Source organism: Ascaphus truei, chromosome 9 (assembly GCF_040206685.1).
Source record: "Ascaphus truei isolate aAscTru1 chromosome 9, aAscTru1.hap1, whole genome shotgun sequence".
Lineage (NCBI taxonomy): Eukaryota > Metazoa > Chordata > Amphibia > Anura > Ascaphidae > Ascaphus > Ascaphus truei.
Window position 1 is genome coordinate 26,744,353 of NC_134491.1, and position 13,130 is coordinate 26,757,482.

The 13,130-nt window shown below is 45.2% G+C and overlaps 1 protein-coding gene across 1 annotated transcript in view; it reads left to right on the forward strand.

Moving 5' to 3' along the window:
* ITPR3 (inositol 1,4,5-trisphosphate receptor type 3) overlaps positions 1-13,130 on the forward strand; it is an 84,273-nt gene that overhangs the window by 10,647 nt on the left and 60,496 nt on the right. The window contains exons 4-8 of the mRNA XM_075615390.1: positions 3-19; positions 418-519; positions 862-1,004; positions 2,269-2,368; positions 2,620-2,780. Of these exons, the coding sequence (XP_075471505.1) occupies positions 3-19; positions 418-519; positions 862-1,004; positions 2,269-2,368; positions 2,620-2,780 (523 nt within the window). The remainder of the gene's footprint in view (positions 1-2; positions 20-417; positions 520-861; positions 1,005-2,268; positions 2,369-2,619; positions 2,781-13,130) is intronic.

Consider the following 13,130-nt stretch of genomic DNA (forward strand, 5'->3'; position numbering starts at 1 on the left):
AGGTGGTGTAGGAAGTGTGGTAGCACACAAATATAGTGCACACAGGCACCAAATTCTACAACCTTATAAATACTCTTAATAAATATGGCACGAAACAAACAACAGTCACATTTCTGAGACGCAAAGGCTTCCTTGCAAACCCACTTCTGCATACGTAGAACTGCCTGTGTGTATATGGGGCGGCGAAAGGGTTTAAAGATCCCTTCTGGCTCTTCTCCTTTCATTACATTCTCACGGTCTCGTGCTAAAGATATTTAATTACTGCCAGTGCTTCAATTTCTTATTAAAAAGGACACTTCACAAAACTTTGATTGAACTGTGTGTGGGTGCGGACTTGTATGGATGTAGTTGTGTGTAGTAGGGTGCATGTGTGTACGTTGTAGTAATGTGTGTGTCTGTGTTGTAGTGTTTGTGTAGTTGTGTGTATCTGTTACTTACTATCTGTCTGTTCTGAATCTTAAGGAAAATCCGACCTATAAAGGGGACGCACCTGAATCTAAATCGGGATCCACGGTTGCAGTGAGTTTGACCCCCAAATACTATAACAGAAGAAACTCCAAACCCCTAATCCCAAGCCCATACCAGAATAAACACCAACCTAATCATATAATCTCTTTAAACCCTATAACATAATCCTATCCCAAACCCTAATCCCAACCCTATACCAGAATAAACACCAACCTAATAATATAATCTCTTTAAACCCTATAACATAATCCTATCCCAAACCCTAATAAAAACCTCATAGCAGAAAAAAAATCCCTAATCCCAACGCTATAACACAACAACCCTCTCTCTCTCTCTCTTCCTCTCTCGCACACCCTCGTCCCTTTCTCCCTCTGACCGGCTCTGTCCTCTCAGGTAGTGAACATTCGTCCCAGCCGTAGAAACGCTGGGGAGAAGGTTAAATACCGCCTGGTGGCCGTGCCCCATGGGAATGACATTGCTTCTCTCTTTGAGCTGGATCCCACCACTCTGCAGAAGACCGATTCTTTCGTCCCCAGGTAACCAACCTCCAAACTGGGACCAGCCTGGAGGGACCAAGTATCAGAGGCAGGGGGGGAGAAGCGGTGTCATTGTAGGGTCAGCGAAAGCGGCCAGACCCACGTGGGTCTAATAGTTAGGTCCACTGTCTGCCTAATAATGCCTCCCAAACGTAGCTCAAAAAGTATGGGAGCTGGGAATAAAATCCAGTAGTCAAATCGGATGGGGGGTAAGGAAAAGGGTACAAGGTCAGTTGAGTGGTATTTATTTATTTATAAAAATGTTTTACCAGGAAGTAATACATTGAGAGATACCTCTCGTTTTCAAGTATGTCCTGGGCACAGAGTTATAAAAAATACATGGCTACATTAAAAGAACAGGGGTTATACAGTGAATTCACAGACATTTCATAGGACAGATAGAGTTGGAAAATTGGGTACAGGGGATAAAGGGCATATGAGTTTCAGATAGAAATAGAGCAGCTTTAACATCAACCAATATCAGCGAACGGCAGCAAACGGTTCACACCCTTTGGCTGCGCCAAAGGCAGTGCGCCTTTGGGGCAAAGCAGATGCACAGTGGGGTGGGTGGCTGAGATGCAATGCAGCTGTGAACAAAAGCTCTTTGTGTCCTCATGGCTCGTTAACATTCCAGTGGGTGGGGTTGACGTTCCACAGAGAACAAACAAATGTTAACCCTTAGCACGCTGGTCCTTTGCAGAGGGGTGCCGCTCTTGGGGAGCCCCATCACGCTGTGCGCCTTTATAGAGAGTGCCGGCAAAAAACAACCTTTTCTATATTAAAAGATAGTCTAGAAGAATTAGCATTTTCTATATATAATTAGAAACAAAAAAAGGTTATAAAAAAGGGAGAATATTCTGGATCTCATGACAGTCCTAGAACAAGGTGCGGTCTCTTCTCTAAAATACGGTCTAGAACAAGAGGAGGTTTATGGATAAAAATAATGGGTGTTTATAAACTGGTGGTGGTTCTGTAGCTAGGAATGTGTTTTCTAGATAAAAACTCATCTGGATCGTGGGAGTGTTTTCTAGATCAAAGGCGTTTGCAAACAAAGTACTGTTTTATAGATCGCAAGAAGTGTGAAGGAGTGGCAGATAAAATTTCTAGAATAAAGTGTGAGGTCTTGTTCAATGAGGGGATTCAAGTGTGTGAAACAGCCTTTCGATGAGGATTTGAAGGCAGAGTTAAATACTTGGGGTATACAGAACAGATCTCCAGGGCTAGGGGAGGATCTAGAGCTCATGTTTATCCTCGCTGGTTTCAGGAACTCGTTCGTGAGGTTACGCCACCTCTGCACCAACACATGGATTCAAAGCACCAATGTGCCCATAGATGTGGACGAAGAGAGACCCATCCGCCTCATGGTACGTTCCAAATTGTTCCCTATAATACCTCCTATTACTCCATATAACCACTTCCTAAAACTCCTCCTACATCTCCATATAACCACTCCCTACAACTTCTCCTATTGCTTCATATAATTGTTCCCTATAAATCCTACTATTGCTCCATATAACTCCTATTGCTCCATATAACCTCTCCCTCTTTCTCCCTCCCACTGTCCTCCCTTTCCACCCCCCTCTCTTCCTCTCGTACTCTCACCTTTCCCTCTCAGGTGGGTACGTGCCCCACTAAGGAGGATAAGGAAGCCTTCGCTATAGTCTCTGTGCCTGTGTCTGAGATTCGCGACTTGGACTTTGCCAACGATGCGAGCTCAATGTTGGCGAATATTGTGGAGCGTTTCAACGAGGGGTTCATCAGCCAGAATGATCGCAGGTACAGTACAGGGGGGAACAATGGCACTTTCACCCATCTGCTTACAGGACATTGCACTTTCCTACATAGAGCCGACTGTGTACTCAGCACTGTACCCAGAGTCGTGCTGGCACAGTACATCCATATCTTGCAGAGCTTACTATCTAATTTGAATGCCACAGGGAGATGAACCGACTTGCACAAAGTCACAAGAGCGGACAGTGGGACTCTAACTGTCTCCGTTCATCCAACTGAGTTCACCCATGTCAGTGGCAGTATTCTTAATACTGAGTTACTCCTAAAGTGTATATATAATATATATATAGTTCCATCCATGTACATACTGTAGTGCTTTACAGAAGTAACACGTGACATAATAGGGATAAGCACTTCACACATAAAAATAGACAGGAAGAGGAGTCCCTGCCCAGAAGAGCTTACAATCTAAGTGCTAAGTGGAGAGAACGTATAGAGACAGTAGGATGGTGTTATGGTCAGTGCGTATACAAGGGGTTATGGTAAATGCATATGAGATGTATAGTATCAGCCAAGGGAGCTACCCAAATGCATCATTAGAGAGGTGTGTGTTAATGTAACCCCCCCTGCCCGGCTCCTGGGGAGGTAACAGCGGTGTCTCTTATATTGGCTACTCAGAAGGCATTTCCTTATCAGGGTGCAGGATTCCTGCGGCTGGGCGATGAGGTAGTAAAGATAATAATGATGGGCGACGGGAAGTTTTTTAGTACAAACAACACTCTTTATTGTCACTCCTTTAACTAGGGCTTTTCTCACTCATCACTGTAAACATATTTACAGATGACCGTTTCTTTCCAGTTGTTTGTACTCTTATTTCTTGCATGCCCGGGTGCCCTCGCTTAACCCCCTGGGGAGGTGTGGACTCTTGGACGTGCTTGGATTAACTGACCTGTCCCTGTTCTGTATAACGTCCGTTATGTCTTCTCACTATGAGCCCCTTTTCAGACCCTGACAGTGGGTATATATCCCGCTGCGCTGTCTGAACTGCCACTTCTAGACACACTAGTACTGGAGACCTGCCTGTAGAGCAGGTCCTGTTGCAGCCTGAAATACTCCTCATGGAGACCCCTGTAGCGTGCATGCCTCCTCTCCTGTCCTTGGACATATCTCGGGGCTTTACCTGACGGAGCACTGTCCCTGCCTAGATTATAATAAACGGGCTGATCTTTCTTGTATACTCATCACTCATAGACTCATTCCTGTACCCTATATACAGAGGCCCCAGCAACCCCCCTCTAGAACCTTCTCTTTCCTATATATAGCTCCCGTGATGTCCCTGTCTCCAGGCAGTAGTGGGCGGAGCTTAATACTTGCTGACTCACCCATGTTCCATATAATAGGTAATCCCAGGCAGGCCTGCACAACTCCAGTCCTCTAGGGCCGCAAACAGGCCAGGTCTTCATGATATCCCTAGTTCAGTCATACTGAGCCACTAATTGAGCCAGCTGTGCTGAAGTAGGGATAGCCTGAAGACCTGGCTTGTTTGCCGCCCTCGAGGAATGGAGTTGTGCAGGCCTGGTATAGGGGGTTACATAAGGTGGAGAGAGAAGGGTGCTAGTCGGATATTGAGGGGCAGGGCTGTATCCATTCTTCCACTCCATTTGTTTGAGTGATGTATGAGTCTTTTGTATTGCTTGCTTATGATACGTGTACGCACAAGTATGTTTGCCATTAATATTTGTGTATATATTAGGGTGACCAGATGTTCTGTTTTTTTCTGGGATTCTCCCGTTTTTTCGGCTTGTTCTCCAGTGACGTTTTCAAAACGTCCTGGTTTTTACGCGCCAATCACATATGCGCTGTCGGAAAGCGCTGATCCTGTGCCTGCGCGATCGACTCAGTGGTCCCCACACACACCCACCCACATGCCACCCACTTTTCACTTACACACACCTAATGCTTTCCGACTTGCACAGCACTCACACAGACTGACCTGCACAAGACTCGCAGCCACTAGCCAGCAGACGCACACTGACCAGCATAGACTATCACACACTCACTGCTAATACAGATTCACAAACACTGAGAAGCATACTCACAGATACTAACTTACACAAATTGTTACACACACTGACCAGCAGACTCACACTCCTAGCACACATTCTCTCGCACTCAATAACCAGCACAGAGCACACCGCTACTGACCTACACACACACACACTGACCAGCACAGAGCACACCGCTACTGACCTACACACACACACTGACCAGCACAGATCACTCAGCTACTGACCTACACACACACACACTGACCAGCACAGCTATGGACCTACACACTACGCACTCGCATACTGACCAGTATAAACTCAGAAACTGACCAGCACACTTCCCACATACACAGTAATGCACAGACTCTGACACACATACACAAAGACTGACCATCACATGCACAGACTGACCCACTGACCTGCAGGGACCACCTCCTACAGGAGAGTCAGGTGAGCCCAGAGGAACCACCCAGAGAAGCGACCATGTGAGATTTGGCTGCTCACAGGCGCCCTCTGTGTCCAGATCTGCAACTACAGGTTTCTCTCAGAGGAGCTCTCTGGACCCCAAATATCTCAAATCAGACAAGCATGCAGGAAATTGCCCTCCTGCCCTCAGGCCAGCGTGCCCCTGTGTATGCCCCAACATCAAGTCACACAGACAAGTAACTTGAGGACTATGAAATCAACCAACTTAACAACAAAGGAAATCACCCGCCTTCTGATCGTTATGGAATATTTTAATGCAAAGATTATTATCCAGCAAAACATCGAAGCAGGGATATCCTTAAAACCTGAGATGCAGGTGGCCCTTGAGGACTGGAGTTGTCCATCCCAAATGTAGACAAATTGAAAGAATTTGCAGAATGTGAAAACTTCTTCATCATGTATTGGTTCTTTAAGAAGAATTTGAGTACAAAATGGACTGGGGATGGACCGTTTTGACACAAGATGTAATCACTGATTTTGGTTTGTTGCAAATTGCATCTTAATGCAAAGATAAATAAAGAAAACTGATTACCAAAAAGACAAAAACAATCAATATCACGAAACCTAAAGAATAACAGCAAAGAATTTCAACTAAAGCTAAAAAAAAGGTTTCCGTTTACTTGAGATGACAAACCATTATGGAAAACATGAAAATTAGAGCTGAAAGCACAGAGAAAACTGGAGGAAGAATCACTAGCAAAAAACAGGATAAGAAAATAGCAGATGAGATGAAACCGTTGCTGATGTAACAAAAAGAAATGAAGCAATCTGGTGAATATGGTGAAGAAGCCTGCTGAAAATAACAAAAGTATAAAAAACAAATTAAGCAGCGACTTATGATTGGGAATAAGGATATCATTACACTCAAATAGGACAATACATCAACAATAAAAGACTGTGCTCTTGTAAAGATATAGGAACTTGTATGAGAACGTCTGCAAAAAACTGTACAAGATAACACAGGGCACAATCAAGCAGCTGAAGAGTGAGAAGAAACCACTAATGATTTACCATCCAGGACATCCAGAAGATGTAGCAAAGTCAATAAAATCCATGAAGAATGGAAACACCCCAGAGGAAGATGGAATAATTACGGAAATCTTGAAGGGAGCTGGGGAAGAAGTAGAGAAAATTCTTGCAGAGCTCTTTTTATATGTTGCCTAAAGAACAGGAACATTCCAGAACAGTGGAGCAATGCCTGATCTTTCCTCTCCCAAAAGAAAGGAGACAAAGAAGATCCCATGAACTACACACGAATCTGACTATTTGAAATCACTTACAAGATTTTTACGAAGATACTCCCTAATTGGACTTTGCCCGACCTAAAGAACACGCAGCGTTTTGCAGTATGTACAAAATAATGGACCACATCCAAGTTGTACAAGAAGTAATGAATACTATCTGCCACTCAGGTCCTAGTGTAGGACTGTCAAGCATACGGCCCGCTAGACCCTTCTGACCGGCCCGCATTTTAGGTACCGGGACATGAGGAGAGCTGGTGTGGGAGAGAGGCCTGTGCGGCTACCACACAGACAGAGCTGGAACTCTCGCGAGACTTGCAGGGCCTGGTTAGCCTTTGTGTGGGAACCTGCTGCAGTCAGGTGCAGTAGCAGCATGGAAGAGACAGCGCAGACCCCTCCCCCACACCAGCACAGGTCCCTCCCCCACACCAGCACAGGTCCCTCCTCCACACCAGCACAGGTCCCTCCCCCACACCAGCACAGGCCCCTCCCCCACACCAGCACAGGTCCCTCCCCCACACCAGCACAGGTCCCTCCCCCACACCAGCACAGGCCCCTCCCCCACACCAGCACAGGTCCCTCCCCCACACCAGCACAGGCCCACCCCCCCAGCACAGCTCCCCCCCCCCACATCAGCACAGGTCCCTCCCCCACACCAGCACAGGCCCACCCCCCCAGCACAGCTCCCCCCCCCCCCACACCAGCACAAGTCCCTCCCCCAACACCAGCACAGGCCCCTCCCTCACACAGGCCCCTCCACCACACAGGTCCCACCCCCACACAGGTCCCACCCCCCACACCAGCACAGGTCCCTCTCCCACACCTGCACAGGCCAATCCTCCACATCAGCACAAGCCCCTCCTACTATGTGTTATATGCGTATTGTGAAAATGTCCGGCCCGAAATGAAATCTAATCAAGCCCCTCATATGAAATTAGTTTGACACCCCTGCCCTAGAGCCACCCTCCCTCCCCTCTCCCCTCATTGCCTGTATTGCTGCAGCCAATCCCAACCCCTCCGCGGCTGCCCGAACCTCCACCCAATCACAGAACAGCCCCGATTATAAGGGGAGAGAGAGAGGATGAGGAGTGGTGTAACTTTTCCCCATTTTGTCCAGTATTTTTGGACACGCCACCTGGCAAGCCTAGATGTGCAGGGGAGAGGAGATGTGATGTGCAGGGAAGGTGGGGAGGGAGGGGGGGAGAGAGATGTGATGTGCAGGAGGGGGATATGTGATGTTCATGGGGGGGAGATGTGATGTGCATGGGGGGGAGATGAGATGTGCAGGTGGGGGGGTGAGTGTAAAGGGTGCTCAACAAAAACAGGACGTGACCGCAAGGCTGAGGTGGGGATGTTAGTGGCCTCCGACCTACAACCGCGTAACCGCGTCCGGAGTGCAGGGTATGGGTCGTGTAGCCGGGTCAGGATAGGAGAGGTCAGGGTGGTTGTGATACTCGCCGTGGTCTGGGATAGGAGAAGGTAGAATCATCGTTATCCGTTGCCGTTGTCAAGGAGGAGAGATGGTGGGCGTCCAGAAGCAGCCCGAGGTCTAGGGGTCAGAGAAGGCGGAAGTCCAGGTAAAAGCTGGGGTCCAGGCACAAAAGACCAAGACAAGAATACAGGAGGGCAGCAGGATGCTTGGGCAAGCACACGATACACAAACAGAAGTTTATGCTCAGTCAATTTGCTTGAGGCAAGGCTGAGCATATAAGCATCAGATAGCCAATGAGAGAGCAGCACAAGGCTGTGAGCAATGAGTCATTAGACATAGGCTGTCCACTGATAGGAAGGGTCGGGGTGTATCTCAGGGGTGGAGTAGCTGATGGTATTAACCCCTTGCGTGCCTGTGTTAGTGCGGCGCCGGCGTGTAGTCCTATCAGTGCTAGGAACATACACCGCGGGGGGCGGGGCCGAAGCCCGATCCTGGTAGGTGCGGCGCTTGCGCGTAATCTTTGTGTGGGGCACGTCATGGGACACATCACGGGGGCGGGACCGAAGATCAATCCTCACAGTAACCACCCCCCCCCCCCCCTTCAGGGGCGATCTCCGGGCGGCCCAAGGATGGCTTGGAGGGAAAACTCTTGGAGAAAGGCTCGAACGAGCCTAGGGGCGTGTAGTTGGTCCCTGGGGATCCAAGAGTGCTCCTCGGGACCGAAGCCCCTCCAATGAACCAGGTATTGAAGCCTCCCTCTGGTTATTCTGGAATCCAGGACGGTTTGGACTTCAAATTCTTGCTGTCCTTCAACCAAGAGAGGTTCAGGAGGAGACACCGAAGCAGGAGATGGGATCTGTATGAACGGTTTGAGTAGTGAAGTGTGGAAAACTGGAGGAATCCTCATGGATGCTGGCAATCGTAGCCAGTAGGCCACCAGATTGACTTTCTCAACAACGGGAAATGGGCCAATATATCTTGGTGCTAAATTTGCAGAGGGGACCTTCAGCCGGATATTCTTAGTGGACAGCCACGCTTTATCAAAGCGTGGGTGACACCGCGAAACGCGTAAGAGTGTCCTCTTACTGTTTTTAAATGTGCCTTTAATACAGTTTTGTACCTAGACCTTTGCAGTACTGGTCATAAGTTTTTCCAAGGCAGCTGCACCGCCTCTTACGACCTTTGTACCCATGACTCTTATAGATGTAGGATTCTGTTATCCGCTACTGGTACCCTGGATCCGGATCCTGCAGTAGGGAGAGCTTAGGGATGGAAGCCGAAGTTGGTAAAGAATGGTGAGTCCTGTATCGACTCATTACGAAGATTGTTGTGAGAAAATTCGGCCCAAGGCAAGAGATATATCCAGTTGTCCTGATTGTCAGAAATGGAACAAAGGATGAAAATTCCACAGACTGATTTGTGCGTTCCGTTTGACCATTAGTCTGAGGATGATAGCCGGAAGAAAAGTGAAGAGAAATCCCTAGTTGTTTGCAAAAAGCCCGCCAAAACGTAGAGACAAATTGGGAACCTCGATCCGACACAACAACCTGGGGGACCCCATGAAGACGAAACACCTCCTTGATGAATACCTCAGACAATTTGAGGGCTTTGGGTAGACCCTTGAGGGGAATGAAATGAGCCTGCTTAGAAAAGCGGTCGATGACCACCAGAATGGTATTCCTACCCTACACAAATGGCATCCTACGCATTTCGTCAGGACGACTTCATCAGGGGACAACAATCACTACATACCACATGGTATATATAGGTTATTAGTCATCTGCACATAATTAGTTATTAGTCCAGTAGAATTTGCATAATTGCCTCAGTGATGACACTATTCACTATAGAGAATGTTTATAAGGAAAACAACATTGATCAATCCAATATATTTGTATGTATGTCTTTGTTTATATAGCGCCATTACTGTACATAGGGCTTCACAGTAGTAATACATGTGACAATCATATAAATAACAAATAATACAAATAACATGTCATGGGAATAAGTGCTTCAGACATAAATGTAACATTGTAAAAGAGGAGTCCCTGCTCCGAAGAGTTATTTTAACTTAGATGATATTCATATTAAAGAATCAATTTGAAATGATTGTATTTTTATATAAACTACAAGATATGTATGGAACTAAATTTGATACATGCCAAATTACCTTAGAAATAGAAAAAAGGAAAATAACAGGGGAATAAAATAAACTATATGAACTTTAAAGTTCATATATTGGAGTTTAAATTCTAGTTTGAACTAGAGCCCGGATATTATGAGCAAAATGTGATCTTTATCAAGTAAAACTTACCCGCTAAACTGAAGGCTAAAGAAGGGGGACCAATAATAGAATATAGAACTGGTGACGGCCGTGGTATGAACCATCTAAACGTGAAAAGGTTAATTACCCTTCTAATATGAGAATATATATGTGTTGTGAACTAATAATAATGTGATTGGTGAATTATTAAAGACAATGGGAGCTTGAGAGGGTAAATTATGACTAATAATTGGATCACTACGCATGATGCTCCAGTTTAGCACACTCCTAATCTGATGAGCCGATTGGTTATATTGAGTGATACATTTTGGAGCCTTCTCAGTAGTTATATCCCCTCCTTGCGTGTTTGTTTTTGTGCCTGGACCAAACTAGAATTAACTTTAGATTTTTCTAATAAATCGACACGATCCAGATGCTATTGGTCATAATTTACCCTCTCAAGCTCCCATTGTCTTTAAAAAGGCAAGGAACATTAAAACAATGTTAGCCCCAAGCAAGCTTAAATCAAATAATGCGGTCAGTGTAACAGCTAATATAAATAAGAATAAAGGTAACTTTTGCTGTGGAAGAAGTCGGTGCATAACCTGTAAACACCTAGGGAAAACAAATACATTTACATCCGTTTCAAATGGAACAACACATGAAGTGAATGACAAAATTAATTGCCTAACCACTCATGTGGTGTATTTAGTTTCGTGCCAATGCGGCTTACAATATGTTGGTCGAACATCTAGAGCATTGAGCACACGGTTTCTTTAACACCGGAGAAACGTAATACATGGGTCCCATTTGCATAGCCTCTCTCGACATTTCACATTGGCACATGGTAAAGATCCGTGCACACTTTCTATAATGGGGATTGAACACATCTCGCCTCTTTGATGGGGGGTGATAGGTTTAGGAGGGTATGTACAGTATTAGAGAGACCTACTGGATATATGTTCTGGGAACCCTGCGTCCAGGCCGACTCAATAACTGCATCAACGTTAGCACTGTAGTTTAAGTGGTCTAATCCTGTCCTACAACAAAGACTGTTTCCAGAGGTCTGGTTCGGATGTTGTTCGCCACGTTCCCTTTGGAGCTAATGTCTGGTCTGTGACATGCCTACTATTAACAAGATTATGCAGATGTAATGATGTATATGCACATTGTGTGGTATATGTTAGGTACATACTTCCACACTTGGGAGGAGGGAGTCTCTTCGCGTAGTGGTTACATGGAACTTTACGTACTTTTATATCATTTTTAGACACTTAGTAGTTACCAGGAAACATTATAATTTACATTTAATCTAGTCATCATAATAATAGCTGATGACATTCAATTTATTCACATGCACTCATCAGATCACACGACACAATATAAAATACACATATACTTAGTTTATTATAGATCATCACATATCACATTATTTAATAATTCACCAATCACATTATTATTAGTTCACAACACCTATATATTCTCATATAAGAAGGGTAATTGAACCTCTCACGTTTAGATGGTTCATACCGCGCCCGTCACCAGTTCTATATTCTACTTTTTGTCCCCATTCTTTAGCCTTCAGTTTAGCGGGTAAGTTTTACTTTTATAAAGATCAAATTTTGCTCATAATATCCGGGCTCTAGAATTTAAACTCGAATATATATGAACTTTAAAGTTCATATAGTTTATTTTATTCCTCTGTTATTTTCCTTTTTTCTATTTCTAAGGTAATTTGGCATGCATCAAATTTAGTTCCATACATATCTTTTGTTTATATAAAAATACAATCATTTCAAATTGATCGTTTAATATGACTATCATCTAAATTAAAATAATTGAGAATTTGAAGTAATACCAAATGTATTGGATTGATCAATGTTGTTTTCCTTATAACATTCTCTATACTGTAGTGGATAGAGTGTCATCACTGAGGCAATTATGCAAATTCTACTGGACTAATAACTAATTATGTGCAGATGACTATTCGCCTAAATATACCATGTGGTATGTAGTGATTGTTAACCCCTGATGAAGTTGTCCTGACGAAACGCGTAGGGTGCCATTTGTGTGTCTAATTGCCACTTCACTGATCGCAAGCTGTGAGGCAGAGAGCTGAGAGAGCAGAGGATACAAGCTGAAAGTAACAGCGTGTACCAACGTTAACCGGGAAACTTTGCGGAGGAGATTTTGTTGCCGGAGGAGCCGGATTGGAGGCGACACGGTACACACATGCCACATCCGGTTGCGGTCAGAGTGGAGTGCCGGATAGCACAGCAGTAACCGCGTGGATCCCCTTGTTGAAACGGAGCTTGAGATTGTCTCAAAAATTGCCTGATTTCTAGCGTCGCTTGTGAGTGAGCATTTTCTATCTGTCCAGTCCTATTAAATTGTTATACTTTAATACACTAGGAGTGCGCCTGTTCTTTCCTGTTTCCGTATATATATATATATAGATCTTGAGAAAGGTCCCAGTGGGACCCAAACGTTGTGTCAATACATTTCACTTGTTTGCATATAGGAGGAGTGCCTGTCCCTTTTTTCCTCTATCTATCAGTGGTGTAGCTAGACCTGTGCGGGCCCCCGGGCAAAAAAGTTTCAGGGCCCCCTCGTGTCTCTCTCTCTCTTTGTGCTCTCTCTGTGCTCTCTCTCTCTTTTCTCTCGCTGTCTCCCTTTTGGTCTCTCTCTCTCTTTGCTCCATCTCTCTTCTCTCTCTCTTTTCTCTCTGCTCTCTTTCTCTCGCTCTCTCTTTGCTCTCTGCTCTCTTTCTCTCGCTCTCTGCTCTTTCTTTGCTCTCTGCTCTTTCTTTGTTCTCTTTCTCTCTTTTCTCTCTCTCTTTACTCTCCCTTTTCTCCGTCTCCTCTCTCTTTTCTCTCTGCTCTCTGCTCTCTTTCTCTCGCTCTCTGCTCTCACTCTTTCTCTCTC